Source organism: Lampris incognitus, chromosome 9 (genome assembly GCF_029633865.1).
Source record: "Lampris incognitus isolate fLamInc1 chromosome 9, fLamInc1.hap2, whole genome shotgun sequence".
NCBI classification, from domain to species: domain Eukaryota; kingdom Metazoa; phylum Chordata; class Actinopteri; order Lampriformes; family Lampridae; genus Lampris; species Lampris incognitus.
This window is the reverse complement of record NC_079219.1, coordinates 48,428,738-48,443,973: the sequence shown is the minus strand read 5'-3', so window position 1 is coordinate 48,443,973 and position 15,236 is coordinate 48,428,738. Positions and strand designations below refer to the sequence as shown.

The following is a 15,236-nucleotide window of genomic DNA, read 5'->3' as shown; positions in this document are numbered from 1 at the left end:
CGTTGCTGCGCAGCCCGCGGTCACCCCGAGGTGTGGAAGCAAATGTGGCCCATTGTGCTGTTTTCCCTGCAGGCGACCCCCCATGTGACAAAGACCCCCGCTTACACCTCAAAGCACGCATGCGGCGCATAGCACTTCACACAGTGCTGGGACAATGAAATGGATTCCGAGTTAGGCCATATATTTTATTTATTTATTTATTTATTTATTTTGGCGGACAACCTAATTGGACAGAATAGAGCTCCAGCGCTGAAAGTGTCCCGCAATGAAATAAACTGAGACTGATCACTGAAATTCAATTGATTTCACTTTTCCGTTTTAAAATGTCGCTTAGATTTACATACAACAATGCCATTTTCACTGTATTTTGGATTCAGCCAAAATCTTAATTTTTTTTTTTAATTTCCCATTCTCGGACTGTTTCCAGATGGAAACACCAATCCTAAATGACGCTTCGTACAAACTTTTAACCCGATAAAGTAAAGGGGGGGTGTATTTCCTGACGTTTGTTTCCACGCTGACGTCACCCGAAAAAAGGGTATACAAAGAAAAATTGTATTTCATTTTTATCAGGTCAAAGCTCAAATCCTAAAACATTGATGACGGTGATGATGATGATGACGACCGCCCACGACCGGCGGTGATACTGGCTCGCGCTTTTTACACGTGATAGTGGAGTTGAGTCTCGTCACGCGCGGAAGAGAATCTGTTGGCGCGCAAAAGTTCAACTTCACATCCAGACCCACTTGTTCGCGTGGCGTGGAGCGAAACAGTGCACTTTAAAAAGGGGTAGGCGGGGTGAGAGGAGGTGGGATGGGACGGTAGGAAGGGTAGGCCGGGGAGAAGTGTAGAGGGGTCAAATAGGAGGGTATTATAGGAGGAGTCTACGGGGAAGGAAGGGATGCCTCATTTCGGAGGAGAGGAGCCGCGTCACAGGCGCGTGCAGGTCGCGAGGACTCACCATCTCTCTCTCTCTCTCTCTCTCTCTCTCTCTCCCGCCGTTCTTTTATCATTTCATCTCCAATGAAACTGTTGAAGGAAACGGAGGACGCAACGAACGACAGAAAGGTAAAATACCCCATATGTTCAGACCCTAATGATGTACAAATACTAGCATATATGATGAAACAACAATGCAGTCTGCATGGAATGGTGGATTTTGCTAATTGTTAACACGATTATTCGACCTTTTCACCCCTGTAACTGTCTGACCCCCCACGCGGCCCCTCTGCTTGGACCCTCCGTCCGGTAGTTGTTCAAGTCTCAGGTGGAGAGACGTCGCAGGGAGCGGATGAACCGCAGCCTGGACCGTCTGAGGGACATGCTGCTGCAGGGGCCCCCACAACTGGTAAAACCCATTACGAGCGCAGATAGGATGCTCAGACAATGTTCATATACCTGATCTGTGTGGGGCTTTCCTTTCTTTTCTTTTCTTTACTATGAGGCACCTAATATGACGGTGTCGTCCTCCCGGATATACTATAAGGCAAGTCAGATGTAAAGGAAGAGAAAATTCCGACGGGTAAAACCTGCAGGAATACAGGGATACTTAGGACACCCCCCTTCCCCTCCTTCAGGGTGTAAATTAAATACATTTACTTCACTAGCTCAACACGGGGACTCTAATGACTCCTAAAATAAAGGTTATTTCAACGTTTACTGGAAAATATATCATTACATGAATAGCATCTAGCTGTAACACTGAAATGGCTTTCTGAATAGTTTATTTTATTGTGTCAAGTGGTTGCACGAAATAGACTTGTCTAAATATAGACATATAGACAAGTTGATTTCATCTATATAATCAGCCTACCCTCATGAACATTCGCTCGGATTTACTTGTTTTTATATGGTAACCATGATTTTACCGTGGTACTTTAGAGTAATTATGGGCTGTTATACTCTTAACAGGTAATAAGCCGAAAGAAGAAGAAGAAGAGGATACTCCTAACCATGAACGACCATGGTTTACTATATGTAACTATTGTTATTATACTCTTAACCATAATAGTCTTACTACATATTGTATTATAACTGTATAATCATAATACATATAATACCATTATAATTGTAGTATAATTGTATATTTATAATACATATAATACAATATATACATGCAAATAACCATAGTCTCCTCACCATGGCAACACAATAATGGTTAATTGCTGTACTAGCCATATGTCGATAAATCTATTTTGTGCAACCACTTGACACAATAAAAATATTTCAATTAAAAAAAATTTTCCTGTGTATGATGCAATGGTGATGTTTAAACTCTTTGTACGTTTGTGTGTAGAAATCCAGTAATTAGACCCGTTAATGAATATTCATTTTGGTGGCACTGTGCAGAAAAACGCGCCTCCTGCTTTAGCGGCAGTGAGATCCTGTTCATTAACTGAGTGACTTTCCAACAGGGAGTGTCTCAGCATAGGGTGGAGAAGGCTGAGATTCTAGAGCAGGCAGTCCTCTTTCTCCAGAGCTCGGCTGATGGGGACCGGAGGAGAGCTGGAGTTGGAGGTGCAGGTGCGGGTACAGGTGGAGGTGGAGGTGGAGGTGGGCGGCACACCTTCCAAGATGGCTTCTCTGCCTGCCTGCAGAGAGCCACTCAGTTCCTGGGACCTCACGGGAAGGGGCTGATGTGGCTGGGGGCGGTGCCTGGCACGCCGTTTGCGGCCCGTTGCGCCTGTTCTCACTCCGTGGGCGCCAGAGCCACCGGCCGCTCCTATCGCCCTCTGCCCCGCGTCAAGTCCCAGCCCCCGCTTGCTCCGCAGAGGCCCACCCAGATGTCCACACACAGACACGGCCCCGACGTGAGCGCCGTCGTCCCCCCTCCCTGGGCCCCGTTCCAGCCCAGGCACGCCGGGGGCCCCCAGCGACTCCACAGACCCAATCACCGAGACACCGGGGAGGAGGGACGAGCCACCAAACAGACCCAGGCCCAAAGCCCCCCCGCCAGCCTGCCTCTGTGGAGGCCCTGGCCCTGATGATGTGCAGCACCTCGACACGCCGAGCAGAGCCTTTCACGTGACACTATCGCCGATGAGCACGCACGGAGGCCACACCATTCTGCAGGTTCCTTCCATGCGACGTTGGGAACAATGACCGCCGAGGCTCTGATAATGTCTAATGATGATAGCCAAGTTGAATAACACAAGCAAAACCTGTAAATAATGTAAAAAAGGAACAATAATCTCATTGATGGTGCAGTTTTAAAGATTCGATGTGTAGCAGAGCTGCGGGGGTTGCGTGTGCTCTCTATGTAGTCTAATGATTGTTAGTTAGCTGTGTCATCTCAAATGCTGACAGACACAGAAAAGAGGTTTTTCCTCAACGTTGAGTAACTGTTGAATTAGTTCTGTGGCCTCATGGCCAAGACACGTTGTCCGACTCGGGGTTCCCTTTGTGAGTTTTAGAGAGGTAAGTATATGACACCACTGAAGAGACTGTGCTTTTTGATTGTTATTCTTATCCGCTCCAGTTGTTCCTTGGTCTAATCGAAGGTCTGGATTTGGAATCTGATCAAATAACAACTCGAGTGGGGAATCAATGACATTTGCAGGCACAGGACTTGAGTATGGAGACTGGAGGGACCCGGAGCCCCTCTGACTCGCCCTCTGGAAACCTTCCATCCACATAAGACATGTGTGTGGCAGTATGCACAGTGTTACGTGTACACCGGTTTATATTTATCCAATCTATTTGCACATTAATTTATTCTGGGTTTCTCCCTATGGTGAGCTGCTTAAAGGAAAAAAAATTATCCTAAACAGACGAATTGACTTTAGCCTTTTTATTGTTGTTGTTTTGTTCACCAGTGTCAAATAAATCACAAACTGTTTGAAAGCTAACCTGCTGTTTTGTGTTTGAGTTGATTATTGTGAGCCTCAGTGGGGAAACAGTGAAGTGGAAGGGTCCAGAAGCTTTTCCCGCCTCTACAAGACCAGAGAGCGCCAATAAAGACCGATCTGTCTGACATTCACATTCAAATTCAGCCACGTGGTCCCCATCATTCACACCATAAGCACGTGGGCCCGACGTGTCACATCAGGTTTATTTGTATAGCCATCGTTCCTTCCTCCCTTGGAGAATAACATCCTCTACGAAAACAAAAGCAAAGCAATGCAAACCTCTCCTCTGTTACAAGGAGTTTACAGAGCTTGAACTGCCGAAATCACGTTACCCTCTTAGTTAAAGGGAACAAAGCTTTTCACGCCTGACGTCAGGTGGGGGCAGGCCATATGGTTCCGCACGTGCCGGCGGCCGTTCACAGGAAGTAAAGCGTGTCTTCACACCTCCGCCTCCATTTCACTCCTGCTCCTCTGACGACTCCATTTAACGAGCCCACAGGTGGTCGGTGCCCCCCCCCTCCCTCCTTCTCTCTCCCCTGCAGAGAAGTAGCCTGGTGGATTTAGCCGAAAGACCATTTCATTCATTCTGTAAAATCCCCATTTAACTGACTGTATCAGAGGCCGACTCAGACGGAGCTGGTCAGCATCTGGCTGCTAAATAAACTGCCCGACATCGACGTGACCAGAGATTGTCATCATTGTTAATTAATGTTGTCGTGTGAACTGACGATATGACGTCACGTTTTCGGACAGGGGGACATCAAACCGTGGGATCAAGAGTTGCGGGTAGTTCTCATGGGAACGGCTAGGCCAAACAGCGTTTATAATGTGTTAGAACTGGTGGCCGCCGCCATTAGCACGGTGCTGGGAGGTGTGCGCGCTCCCAAACACGCGCGTTGGTCTTTCTGGTGATGATATAGTAGCTCCGAGTAAAGCCCCGTCATGCTTTCTGTTTTAAAGCAGGCATCTGTTCATCTGTTCAGGGACAGATCGTACACACACCGAATCGATCTTTTGGCTAAGGGTGAAACTCATAATTGGCTGCGGGTAATTCGGGTTTGGGGCTGTTATTTGGCTCATGCTTAGTGGGGTATCACTTTCAGTTACACAACGTTTTCACGTTCTCCTTTCATTACGATAAAAGGCCTTCAAACTCACCGCGCGACAATTTAACATTTTGTTTTCACACTTACATGTGAATTACATGTGTGAAGGGAGCACACCTATACTAAGGCTTCTCACTATATGTTTCACAAAAAGCGTAAATACAAAGAAATCCCATGACGTTGCAGTGGTGTGACTCTTAATTGTCTCGTCTTTCCGGATGCAAATGCTCCGCTGGCACGTGTTTGAATGGAGGCGTGAACGTGTCCAGACAGCGGAGATGAAAGGGCCCCGCTTGACCAACAGCCTTTAGAATTAAAGAAGAACAGAGAAAAGAAAAGCTTAGCATGAATTGCTAACGGCTTATTACATGTGAAAATGTGCACTGAACATTCAGTTACCCGCGTTAACTTCATCTGAACTGGTGGGTTATGAAGAAGTATGATGAAATGAACTTATGCAGCAGGTCACGTCGGGACGGGAATGCTGACATAATTCTGGAAAGTTCATTGTCTCTGGTTTGGAACGTCTTCTTGTTTTCCTTCTGAAACATGGATAATAATATATAAAGGGCTTGCGCTTGTGTGGTAGCAACTTTCATTCACCCGTATGAGACGTCCTGACACCACCGATACACCCGTCTCACGTCATTTGGACCTGACTAATTCTCTTCACGTTGGATCTGAACTGGTTATGAACTGGTTATGAACTGGTCATGAACTGGTTGTGAACTGGTTATGAACTGGTTGTGAACTGGCTGTGAACTGGTTGTGAACTGGTTATGAACTGGTTGTGAACTGGCTGTGAACTGGTTATGAACTGGTTGTGAACTGGTTATGAACTGGTTGTGAACTGGTTATGAGCTGGTTGTGCAGACTAAAGCTGCGAACTGTGTTTCAGTGAGATATTTCGGGATATTTTCACAGCGCCATGGACCTGCACTGTGCGCGTCCGTTATTTCTTCTGAACGGTTGAAATAAAGGAAACGAAAATAGAATAATAAAGTTGTGTGTTTTTTGTTTTTAATTTATTTTCTGTCTGAAAGACTCAGACCAAACCTGCTCTCTGATGAAGGCGGATGGGAGAAGGTCTCACTGCTCTTTCTCACGGGGGGAAAAGGGGGGGTACGCTTCTACACTGTCGTGCATTTACAATGACGTGTAAAATGTCATACCTCATTAACACGCGTGTCGGGATGTTGAGTGCACATCCCCACACGCACGCGTTGGCGACTGATATGCAAATCAGTTGCATGTGCCTGTTGGTTTAGCTGAACTGTGATGCAGCAGTCTGAGAACCTGACGCAACCCCGCCGGGTTCGTGATTTTTAAACTTTATTTAGATGGAAAGGGTGACGATCGGTTTGGTTTAACATTTTGATACGACAAAAAAACGCGTTTTAGTCATCTGACAGGGCTAAAACAAGGCACAATTCTGTCACTCACCGTCAAATAGCACATTAAGCTTGGGTATCTGCGTTGTTTTGAGGGACTCAGAAATTAACCTTTTGCACGTAAATTCATTGGTAATTTCCTTGTTTGTTTGTTTTTTGCAGCGTCAGTCTTGGTTTTTACTCAGCTTCATAAATTTTGCCTTTTTAAATGAAGGCTGAAGAGAAGCTCCCGGCCTCCTTACTGCATGCTTTTCTCTCTGTGATTTGCGAATGAATGAGGAAAGGTGGCGATGTCTTTTCATTGACCTGATGGCTGCGTCACACCTCAGGTGTCACGACACGATCCTATCACACAGAGACCATCTGGAGACACGTGCCACTCAACACATAGAACGCAAAGTTTCGGTTTCATTTTTTTTAATTATTATCATTAAAAAAGCAAAATAAAATAAATTAACCTGCGTATGTTTACATGGAAAGCTCCACAGTAAGCTTTAAGCATTTGCTGAATCCCATTCTGCAGCGTTTAAAACACTGCATGGAAACATTCATCTCAGGATTAATGTCATCTGCTGTCATTTAAAGTTCAGCAGTTTTTTTTTCTTTTCTGTGACATGGTCTTGAGATCAGGGCCAAGGTCTCCACAAAGCTTGGCTGACTGATTGGTTCTGCAGGTTCTCTGATCTCATTCGGGTCTGCTGGTGATTTGGTCTTAGGATTTGTTGTCCAGGTCTAAGATACTCGGGATGGAGAGGAGCCCGTTGGGAAGAAGCAGACATGTTCATTCTAAACGCATGACCATGAGGTCTCTGCTTCCACCTTTGAACTATTTTCTGCTGAACGGATGCATGGGACTTGGTGTAAGGCAGAATATTGACGTTACCGGCTAAAACCTCTCGGTCAGCTGATGAAGCAGCAAAATTAGCAGCAAAAGAGGCATCCAGTGCTACCCCTAAATGCTGTTCTTCCCTTGCAGGTCCCAGAAACTGGGCTGCTCTCTGTAGACAGGCGGAGAAGCCGTCCTGGAAGGTGTGCTGTCGGCCTCCACCTAGTACAGCTTTCTTCCTGTGCAATTGAGCATTGCTTTGCAGAAAGACCACTGTGTGCTCCAGAATCTCAGCTTTCTCCACTCTCCTCTGTCTCCCACTCTGCAGGAGGAACCCATTAATGTGTCAATATACAAGGTTCGTGCTAATCTTTGCATTTAAGAACCTTGATTCTCAGACAGGACTGTTTGCTTTACCTGTGGTTGATTCCTTCTGAACAAAAGGCTCTTTAGACTCTCCAGGCTTTGGTTCATTCTCTCCCTTCGACGTCTTTCCACCTGAGGCTTGAGGAGCTGAAACAAACAGATAAAATTTGCTGATCACTGGAGGCAAACAGTAGCCAAGAGAAGCAAAGAGCAATCCTCCTCTCGAGTCTTTTTGCATGTAGAGTGACAGTTCAACATGGCTTATGGTATGAAATCCCATGTCATATTTTAGGAGAACATACTCAGTCTAACGATTTTAAGTCTGACAGAAAAGGTTTATTATGGAAAGAGGTATCATTTGATTTTTAGAAAAATCTGTTTTAGCACCAAACGCCTCTGAACCACAGCCAATTCTCAAGCGGTTGAGTTCACAAGACTAGCTAGCTAGCTTGCTAACTTGCGTGATGTTGCTAGGCAACTGTTCGAAAACAGACCATCTGAGAGACTGACGATGTCAATTCATTGACTGTCCAATCAAATCAGGGTATTAGATGATGTCATTTATTACTAGAAGTGGATTGGTTCTCTGACATGATTTAATTATGTTGACGAGAGAGGAGAGTTTCTCAAGGGGATATCGTCATATTTTCACAATGGCAGTTCTAATATATTTGGGTAATTTCACATTAACCAACCCTCTATTAAAGACACAGTGTCAGTCTAGAAAACGTTTTCATTGGACTGGATCGTTTATACTCACAATCAATCGATCAGTCAATCAATCAATTGACCAACCAATCAATCATTAGATCAACCAATCAATCAAATTCGCCTACCTTCCTGTTAGCAATCGCCTCCTCTTTTTTCCGAGGTAATTTCATCATCGTGATCCGAAATCTAGATGATGTCAGCTGACACCTCGCCGGCCTCTCCTTCTGTCAATGTGACCAGTCTGGGCTGTGAGGGGTTTTAAGACAGAGGAGGAAGTTTGACTCCTCCCAACACCACCCGTCAAATCCTGCACAATCCTAACACAGACGTTTCTCATTTACCTTTAAAAGATTTCCGTTTCTATCCAACTCTGATCATGTCTTGCAAATATCAAACTACCACTGGGCTGCTGCAGATTGTTCTATGATAACAACAAAGTGGGAAATAGTCGCGTGAAGAGCGAAATTCAGACAAGTCGTGAAGTCATACCATATGTTTTATGTCTTCGCTTCGATTGTTGAATTTTTTATTTAGGTATTCGTATTCTTAAATTGTGACACGTTTCGGTAACAATCTGAAGATCAGTTCCGGCTTTCTGTCGCCCATTGAAACCTTTCACTGATCCCGCAGGACGCGTGCAGCTGCCAACTCAAGTGTGAATGACATGCGTCCATTCTTAAAAAAGAGGTGATTCAAAACTTCAGGGTGTTGCTTTTCACAAGTGAAGGAATCAGTGAAGACATCCGTCAGAAATGAGGGAAGAGCCGCACGACCAATACTTTGGCCCGTTTTCTCTTTAGGCAGGGGCGGATCTACAGGGTGGCAAGGGGTGGCAGCTGCCACCTCTGGGACACAGTCTTGCCACCCCTGTTGCCACCCCATTTATAAATCAGATAATGTGTTTTTAAAGTATATTTTATGTACATGCATGGTGAAGGTCAATGAGACCCGCACCAAACTCATCTCAAACAGAAGTCGCCGATTTAGAATCCCCCTCCCCCTCACAGGCGCGGATCTACAGGGTGGCAAGGGGTGGCAGCTGCCACCTCTGGGATACAGTCTTGCCACCCCTTTACCACCCCAGGAAAAAATCTCTAGATCCACCACTGTCTTTAGGAGAGGGAAATGAACTTGTATAAAAGAAATGGACGTAAAATAGAAGCGATTCATATCTGCCTGGTAAAAATAATGATCAATGGTTTAATTGAATTAAATCATTGATCTTTAAATACGTGATCACTTTTGATCGCAACCCACATAAGCCCCACAATAAGTCTTCATATGGTGACTGCGCTGTGCGTAAAATCGTGATATAATCGAGGTATAATGGTGCCAGGTCTGGCGGCCTGTCCAGGGTGTCTCCCCGCCTGCCGCCCAATGACTGCTAGGATTAGGCTCCAGCATCCGCGCGACCCCGAGAGCAGGATAAGCGGTTTGGATAATGGATGGATGAATGGACAATAGTGCCATTGCAGCATCAGACAGATCTGCATTTCTGTGGCTGATGTACGAGACGGCCAACTCTCCTCGACTTGCCTGTGTTTGACCTCGAACAAGTCTGCATTAAACTCAGATTAACTGACCCATCCAATCCGGAAAACAAGCGACCGACTGCAATACGCCATGCAATAACATGCATGTTACAAGTACGCCATGCAATAACATGCATGTTACAAGTACGCCATGCAATGACTTCTCGTGTTTTCCCACCGTGATTCATGCGTTTGTTGCAAAACTGTTAAGAAAAAAGGCAGTTTAAGTCAGATCATGAAAACGTATTCCCGCTATGCTTCACGAGGAAATATCCGGCATGACACACAACACGAATTCGCATCCGTACGCAAACCGGATGAAGGTTGAGGTTTGACGTCGGACCCTGTTTTAAAGCAAGTGTTGGGCGAATGTTCGGCAAGAATTGGACATGCAAGTCCATTGTTTTGCAGTTTGGGCCATTATAGAGCGCGTGTTAAGTCGTCTGACACACCGAAGTGTGAAGACACGCGCTCTCCAACGCTGGCACGCGCGCAAGACAAATTGTGTGTGTGTGTGTGTGTGTGTGTGTGTGTGTGTGTGTGTGTGTGTGTGTGTGTGTGTGTGTGTGTGTGTGTGTGTGTGAATATGATTAAGAAAACGGTGTCCGAAAAATATTCAGTCTGTATTCGATATCTCAAGTTTTGACAACCAGAAGCAGATCTCAGGGAGTCAAAAATAAGTTATTTTATATTTTTGCGTGACATGCTTCATTAGAATATTTCCAGTGCATTAAATGCAGATTTTGTTACTTTGAAATTGCGTTTATTGGGGGGCATTTAGCTTAAAGTGCTCAGCAAATACTAGTTGGGTGCGTATGTCTAAATTGTTGCACCAAGTTGATTTCCGGTGAATCCAGTTATGGGCTGTTCTACGAGGCTCAGCCCGCTGCATTTCGAACCGTGTTTGTTGTCAAACAGTGTGAGGACGTGGATTTGCGGCTCGGCCGTGACACTTCTCATCTCCTACCCTGCTTAAAGCAACGCCAAGGCGACACAGCACGCCGCGTGAAATACACACACACGTGTTGACACACCTCAGTTCAAACGCGTGCCATCCAAGACAATGCATACAACCGAATAACCCTTTAAACAACCCCCACGAACCCAAATGAGGGAGACAGACCGGACATAACCTGTGCAGCGGTGGATGGAGGTCAAACTCCGTCTGTGACCACCGCCACGAAACACAAAGATGCACAAATAGAAGGATTTCACTTGCATTTTTTTTATTTAAATATTTTTAGCAAGTCACGTGGTTGCACAAAATATATGTATTGTGCTTACAAAAATTAACCCCGGTTTCACCATGGTAAGGAGGTAAATATGTTTATTTGCGGTAAAGCTGAACCATGCGTAAAAAAAACAAATCATGGTTAATAGCACAATAACCATTATTACCATAAAGTACCATAGTAAACCCATGGTTGCCATAAAAACAACAACAACAACAGTAACCATGGTAAATTTTCATAAGCGTAGGTTGGTTTTATCTGGATTCAGATAAATCTATTTCGTGCAACAAGTTAACACAATGAAATTAGTTTAAATTAGTTTCACTTAGGGGTACTAATTAAACATATTGTATTTTATCGAGATGAAATTTCGATAGTTATCTAGTGATACACACTTTTGTGTCTAAATCAATCTATTGAAACCTATCACAAAATGAGTTCTGAAATAGTCTATTAGGCCTGTACTTTTTATTATTTTAGACGACCATATTTTAGTATAACCTGACTCTAATTAGAGCCTTTGCCCTATTGTCCTACATCCTATATTCTATTATAAACGGATAGCTCAAATCAAGCAATCTGATTGGTTTTTAGCCGTGCTATAATAACTATAAAACGGCGATTACGTCTAATTTCTTTACACAATTCAGTATCACTCCGCTGGTACGTTGCATAGCAACCGCCTTGAGCTATCTGTAGGCAGCCAGGAGGGCCTATTTCTTTATAAGAACAATGCTTTATGAATGATTTATGAACATGTCAATAAAAACGGTCTTTCATATTGCCATACTCGGCAACCATTTTATAAAAGTAATAACTCATTCCAGGCTGTGATCTATTGTGATTATATCACAGTTTATCACAATATACCACGGCCTGTCGTCAGCTATTGCTTAAATATTTGCCTTATTATTTCACACAAGTGGTTAAACGAAATTTATCAGCAATAGATAAATATTAAAGCAAGATGCCAGTTGGTTTTATGATCGAAACTCTGTCAAATGGCATCCTGTGGGAAAGACTATTTCTAACACCTGGGTGAGGACGAGATCCGGCAGGCTTCCTTTCAACACCTCAGATGTGCTGACAAATCGTCCCACGACTCCTTTTACTGTTTCAGGGGCGCCGTGTGCCATTTAGAGACAATGTAGCGATTATTCTAACAGAATGTTTAAATTGTGACAGGTCATAAAATTCATTTCGTCTTTCTCCTCCTGTTACTTCCCAAGGGAGCGCGACAGGAGGCAAGTTCCCATCACATCGCCTCACCTCTGCCGCCTAAAAGCCAAATATTCCCGTATACCCATAGGAAAACATACGCATCAATAAACAACTCTGAGAGAATACATGATCAGGAAATTGTACTATATAGTTATTTTTGCAGGGTTTTTGTCCGAGCACGCGTGCTTAGTTTCTTCGTCGGTCTGATTGATTTTACCACTGCTGTAAAAGTCAAAAGCGAAAAGTTAATTCATGCCCATGTGGAAATTGCAGGAAAGTATCGAGACGGAACATTTTCTCTCATTGACTACACGCGTGTGTCATTTATTCTTCCGTACAAAAATCACGAGCAACACGGCACTGCTCCAACCATCCTGGTTGTGGCTAGATGGGATACAGCCACGGACGAAAGTGACGTAAAATCTCGCCAGGCGTATTTCGTTGCTATGGCGATGGCTTGCCTAGCTAGCTAACCAAACCCTGTCAACCCGGAAACCCTTTCTTAAAGGGCCCGTGTGTTAGAAGACTAGACTAATACTTTATGTCTATCTCTGCGCAGATGAAGTGGATTATTAAACCGTTATAAAGAATCGTACTGACTACCGAACTTCTGCTGGAGGGAAAAAATGCAGCCTCCGTTTATTCGGTCGTTTTGGGAGAAGAATGAACAGCGTCTCAGTGACGTAATCAATCCGCGCATGCAAGCGCAACACCGCCCACTTGTGGACAAACAAAGTCATCACTGACTGTAAACAAAATAATAGTACACAGTAACACATAGTCATACAAATACACTGGTGTCATATCTCAACACTCCCACTTATTAATCATGCGCTATACCTTTTCATATTCATAGAACAAAATGAAAAGAAACTTGGTATAACCCATACCACTCACAGTTCACACACCAAACATTGCCTTAGCAAATGTCTTCAGTTTTACCTTGGATGCGGGCTTCGTCATTTCATCCGCAACCATTTCGTCTGTAGGGCAATACACCAATGACATCCTTTCCTCTCTTATGGTAGACCTTATAAAGTGGTATTTGATATCCACATGTTTGCAGCGTTGCCTACACACCGGGTCCTTCGCTAAAGCTATTGTCCCCTGGTTGTCCTCATAAACCACTGTTCTCTTGTATTCATATGAATCAATACCTCCCAGTAACTGTTCAACATAAATACATTCCTGGATGGCTAAAGCCAGAGCCATATACTCCGCCTCGCACGTAGAAAGTGCTACAGTAGCTTGTTTCTTGGCTTTCCAAGAGATAAGTGCACTTCCCTTGCTCATGCTCACACAGTAACCTGATGTGCTGCGTCTATCCGCAGTATCTGAAGCCCAGTCGGCATCACTATATGCCTGTAAGCCAAGCTTCTCGTCGCTCTTCCTGTAACAGAGCTGTTTGTCTGTGGTGCCCTTAAGGTAACGAAACACATGTTTTACTGTCACCCATTGCTCTTCAGTAGGCTCTGCAAAATGCTGAGATAGCTTGCTCACAACAAAACATAAATCTGGACGTGTGCATGTAGCTAAGTATATTAGACTCCCGACCACCTCTCTGTACTTTTTCACATCTAACATTTTTGGTGCATCTTCTGAGTAGTCTAATTTCTGCTCACATGGGGTTTCTCTTACCCTGCACTCCTGCATATCAAAACGCTCCAATATTTTCGGAGTACCTTTGTTGTGAAACTGTTACACAGTTGGCGGACTGAGTGAAGTCCATCCCAAGAAAGCACTTTAACCTGCCCAGATCTTTCATTCTGAATTTTGTGGACAGCATCTTTTTCACTTTACTCAGCATCTCTGTGCTGCTTGATGCTATGATAAGATCATCTACCCAGGTTATAATGATCGTTTTCCCTTCCTTTGAGTCCTTGGAGTACACACAATGGTCTGATTGGTTTTGTGTAAAACCATCACCTGTCAAACACTCGTGTAACAGTAAATTCCAATTGCGGCCAGACTGCATGAGGCCGTAGATTGACTTCTCTAGTTTACACACTAGTTTTTCTCCCTTCTCAATATAACCCTCAGGTTGTTCCATGTATATGTCATAGTCTATGGGGGCATGAAGATAGGCCGTCTTTACATCCATCTGGTGTAAAATCAAGTCATACTGAGCTGCCTTCTGTAGAAGCACTCAAACACTTGTTAGGTTGGCTGTCGGCGAAAATGTCTCCCCATAATCCATCCCAGCTCTCTGGCTATATCCCTTTGCTACAAATCTAGCCTTGTACTTGTCGTGTCCGTCTATATCTGTCTTTATCACATACACCCACCTTACTCCCACTGTTTTCTTGCCCTCTGGCAATTTCGTAAGGGTGAATGTTTTGTTGTCTCTTAGAAACTCCATTTCCTCGTCCATTGCCCTGGACCACTTTTCTGACTCTGGCGATTCCATGGCCTCTTTAAAGGTCAGAGGGACACCGCACACAGCCCTGTATGCATAATCTATAGTAGTGAGTGAGCTGTCATCACTGTCGCCCTGACTATAGTCAATCAGGTATCTCGGAGGGTTGCGTTCCCTTTGGGGGTACCTCCCACTGGCTGAGGCTTGTGACGTCACCCTTGGGTGCTCCTCGTCATCATCCTCGGGTGCTGACCGTGTACCGTCAGTCTGTACATTTTTCTGTACTCTAGGCTGAGTTGCAGCTGTCTCAGCAGACTTTCTCTCTCTTACCCAGTCTTCTGGGTACAGACCTGGTGTCTGAGTCTCATTTTCACTAGTTGCCTTGTGCACAAATTTAACTAGTCTGTGTTTCTGTACTTTCTCTTGGTCAGGGTAGTAGACTAGGTAGGCCGGGCTGTTCTTGTCGTGTCCTACAAAACGCCCCCTCTCACATCTAGAATCTAACTTTCCCTTGTCCTGCTGGTAAGCATAGCATTCTGTCCCGAACTTTTGCATTCTAGCCATGTTGCACTTTTTTCCTGTCATTGCCATGTATGGCATAGTGCCTGTGTGCTTGCTGAAGCATCTGTTTCTGGTGTGGGTTGCCT

The 15,236-nt window shown here is 44.6% G+C and overlaps 2 protein-coding genes across 2 annotated transcripts; one reads left to right on the top strand and one right to left on the bottom strand.

Annotated features, from left to right (window-relative positions):
- Positions 1-962: 962 nt before the first annotated feature.
- Positions 963-2,984, top strand: LOC130118552 (transcription factor HES-7-like). The gene is made up of 3 exons (XM_056286998.1): positions 963-1,068; positions 1,253-1,348; positions 2,415-2,984. Exons 1-3 carry the CDS (start codon positions 1,024-1,026, stop codon positions 2,982-2,984), a joined length of 711 nt encoding a protein of 236 aa, XP_056142973.1. The 5' UTR covers positions 963-1,023.
- A 3,987-nt stretch (positions 2,985-6,971) lies between these two features.
- Positions 6,972-8,418, bottom strand: LOC130118551 (transcription factor HES-2-like). The gene is made up of 3 exons (XM_056286997.1): positions 8,374-8,418; positions 7,584-7,684; positions 6,972-7,491 (listed from the first exon to the last, which is right to left on the bottom strand). The coding sequence occupies exons 1-3, from the start codon at positions 8,416-8,418 to the stop codon at positions 6,972-6,974; spliced, it is 666 nt and encodes a 221-aa protein (XP_056142972.1).
- Positions 8,419-15,236: the final 6,818 nt, after the last annotated feature.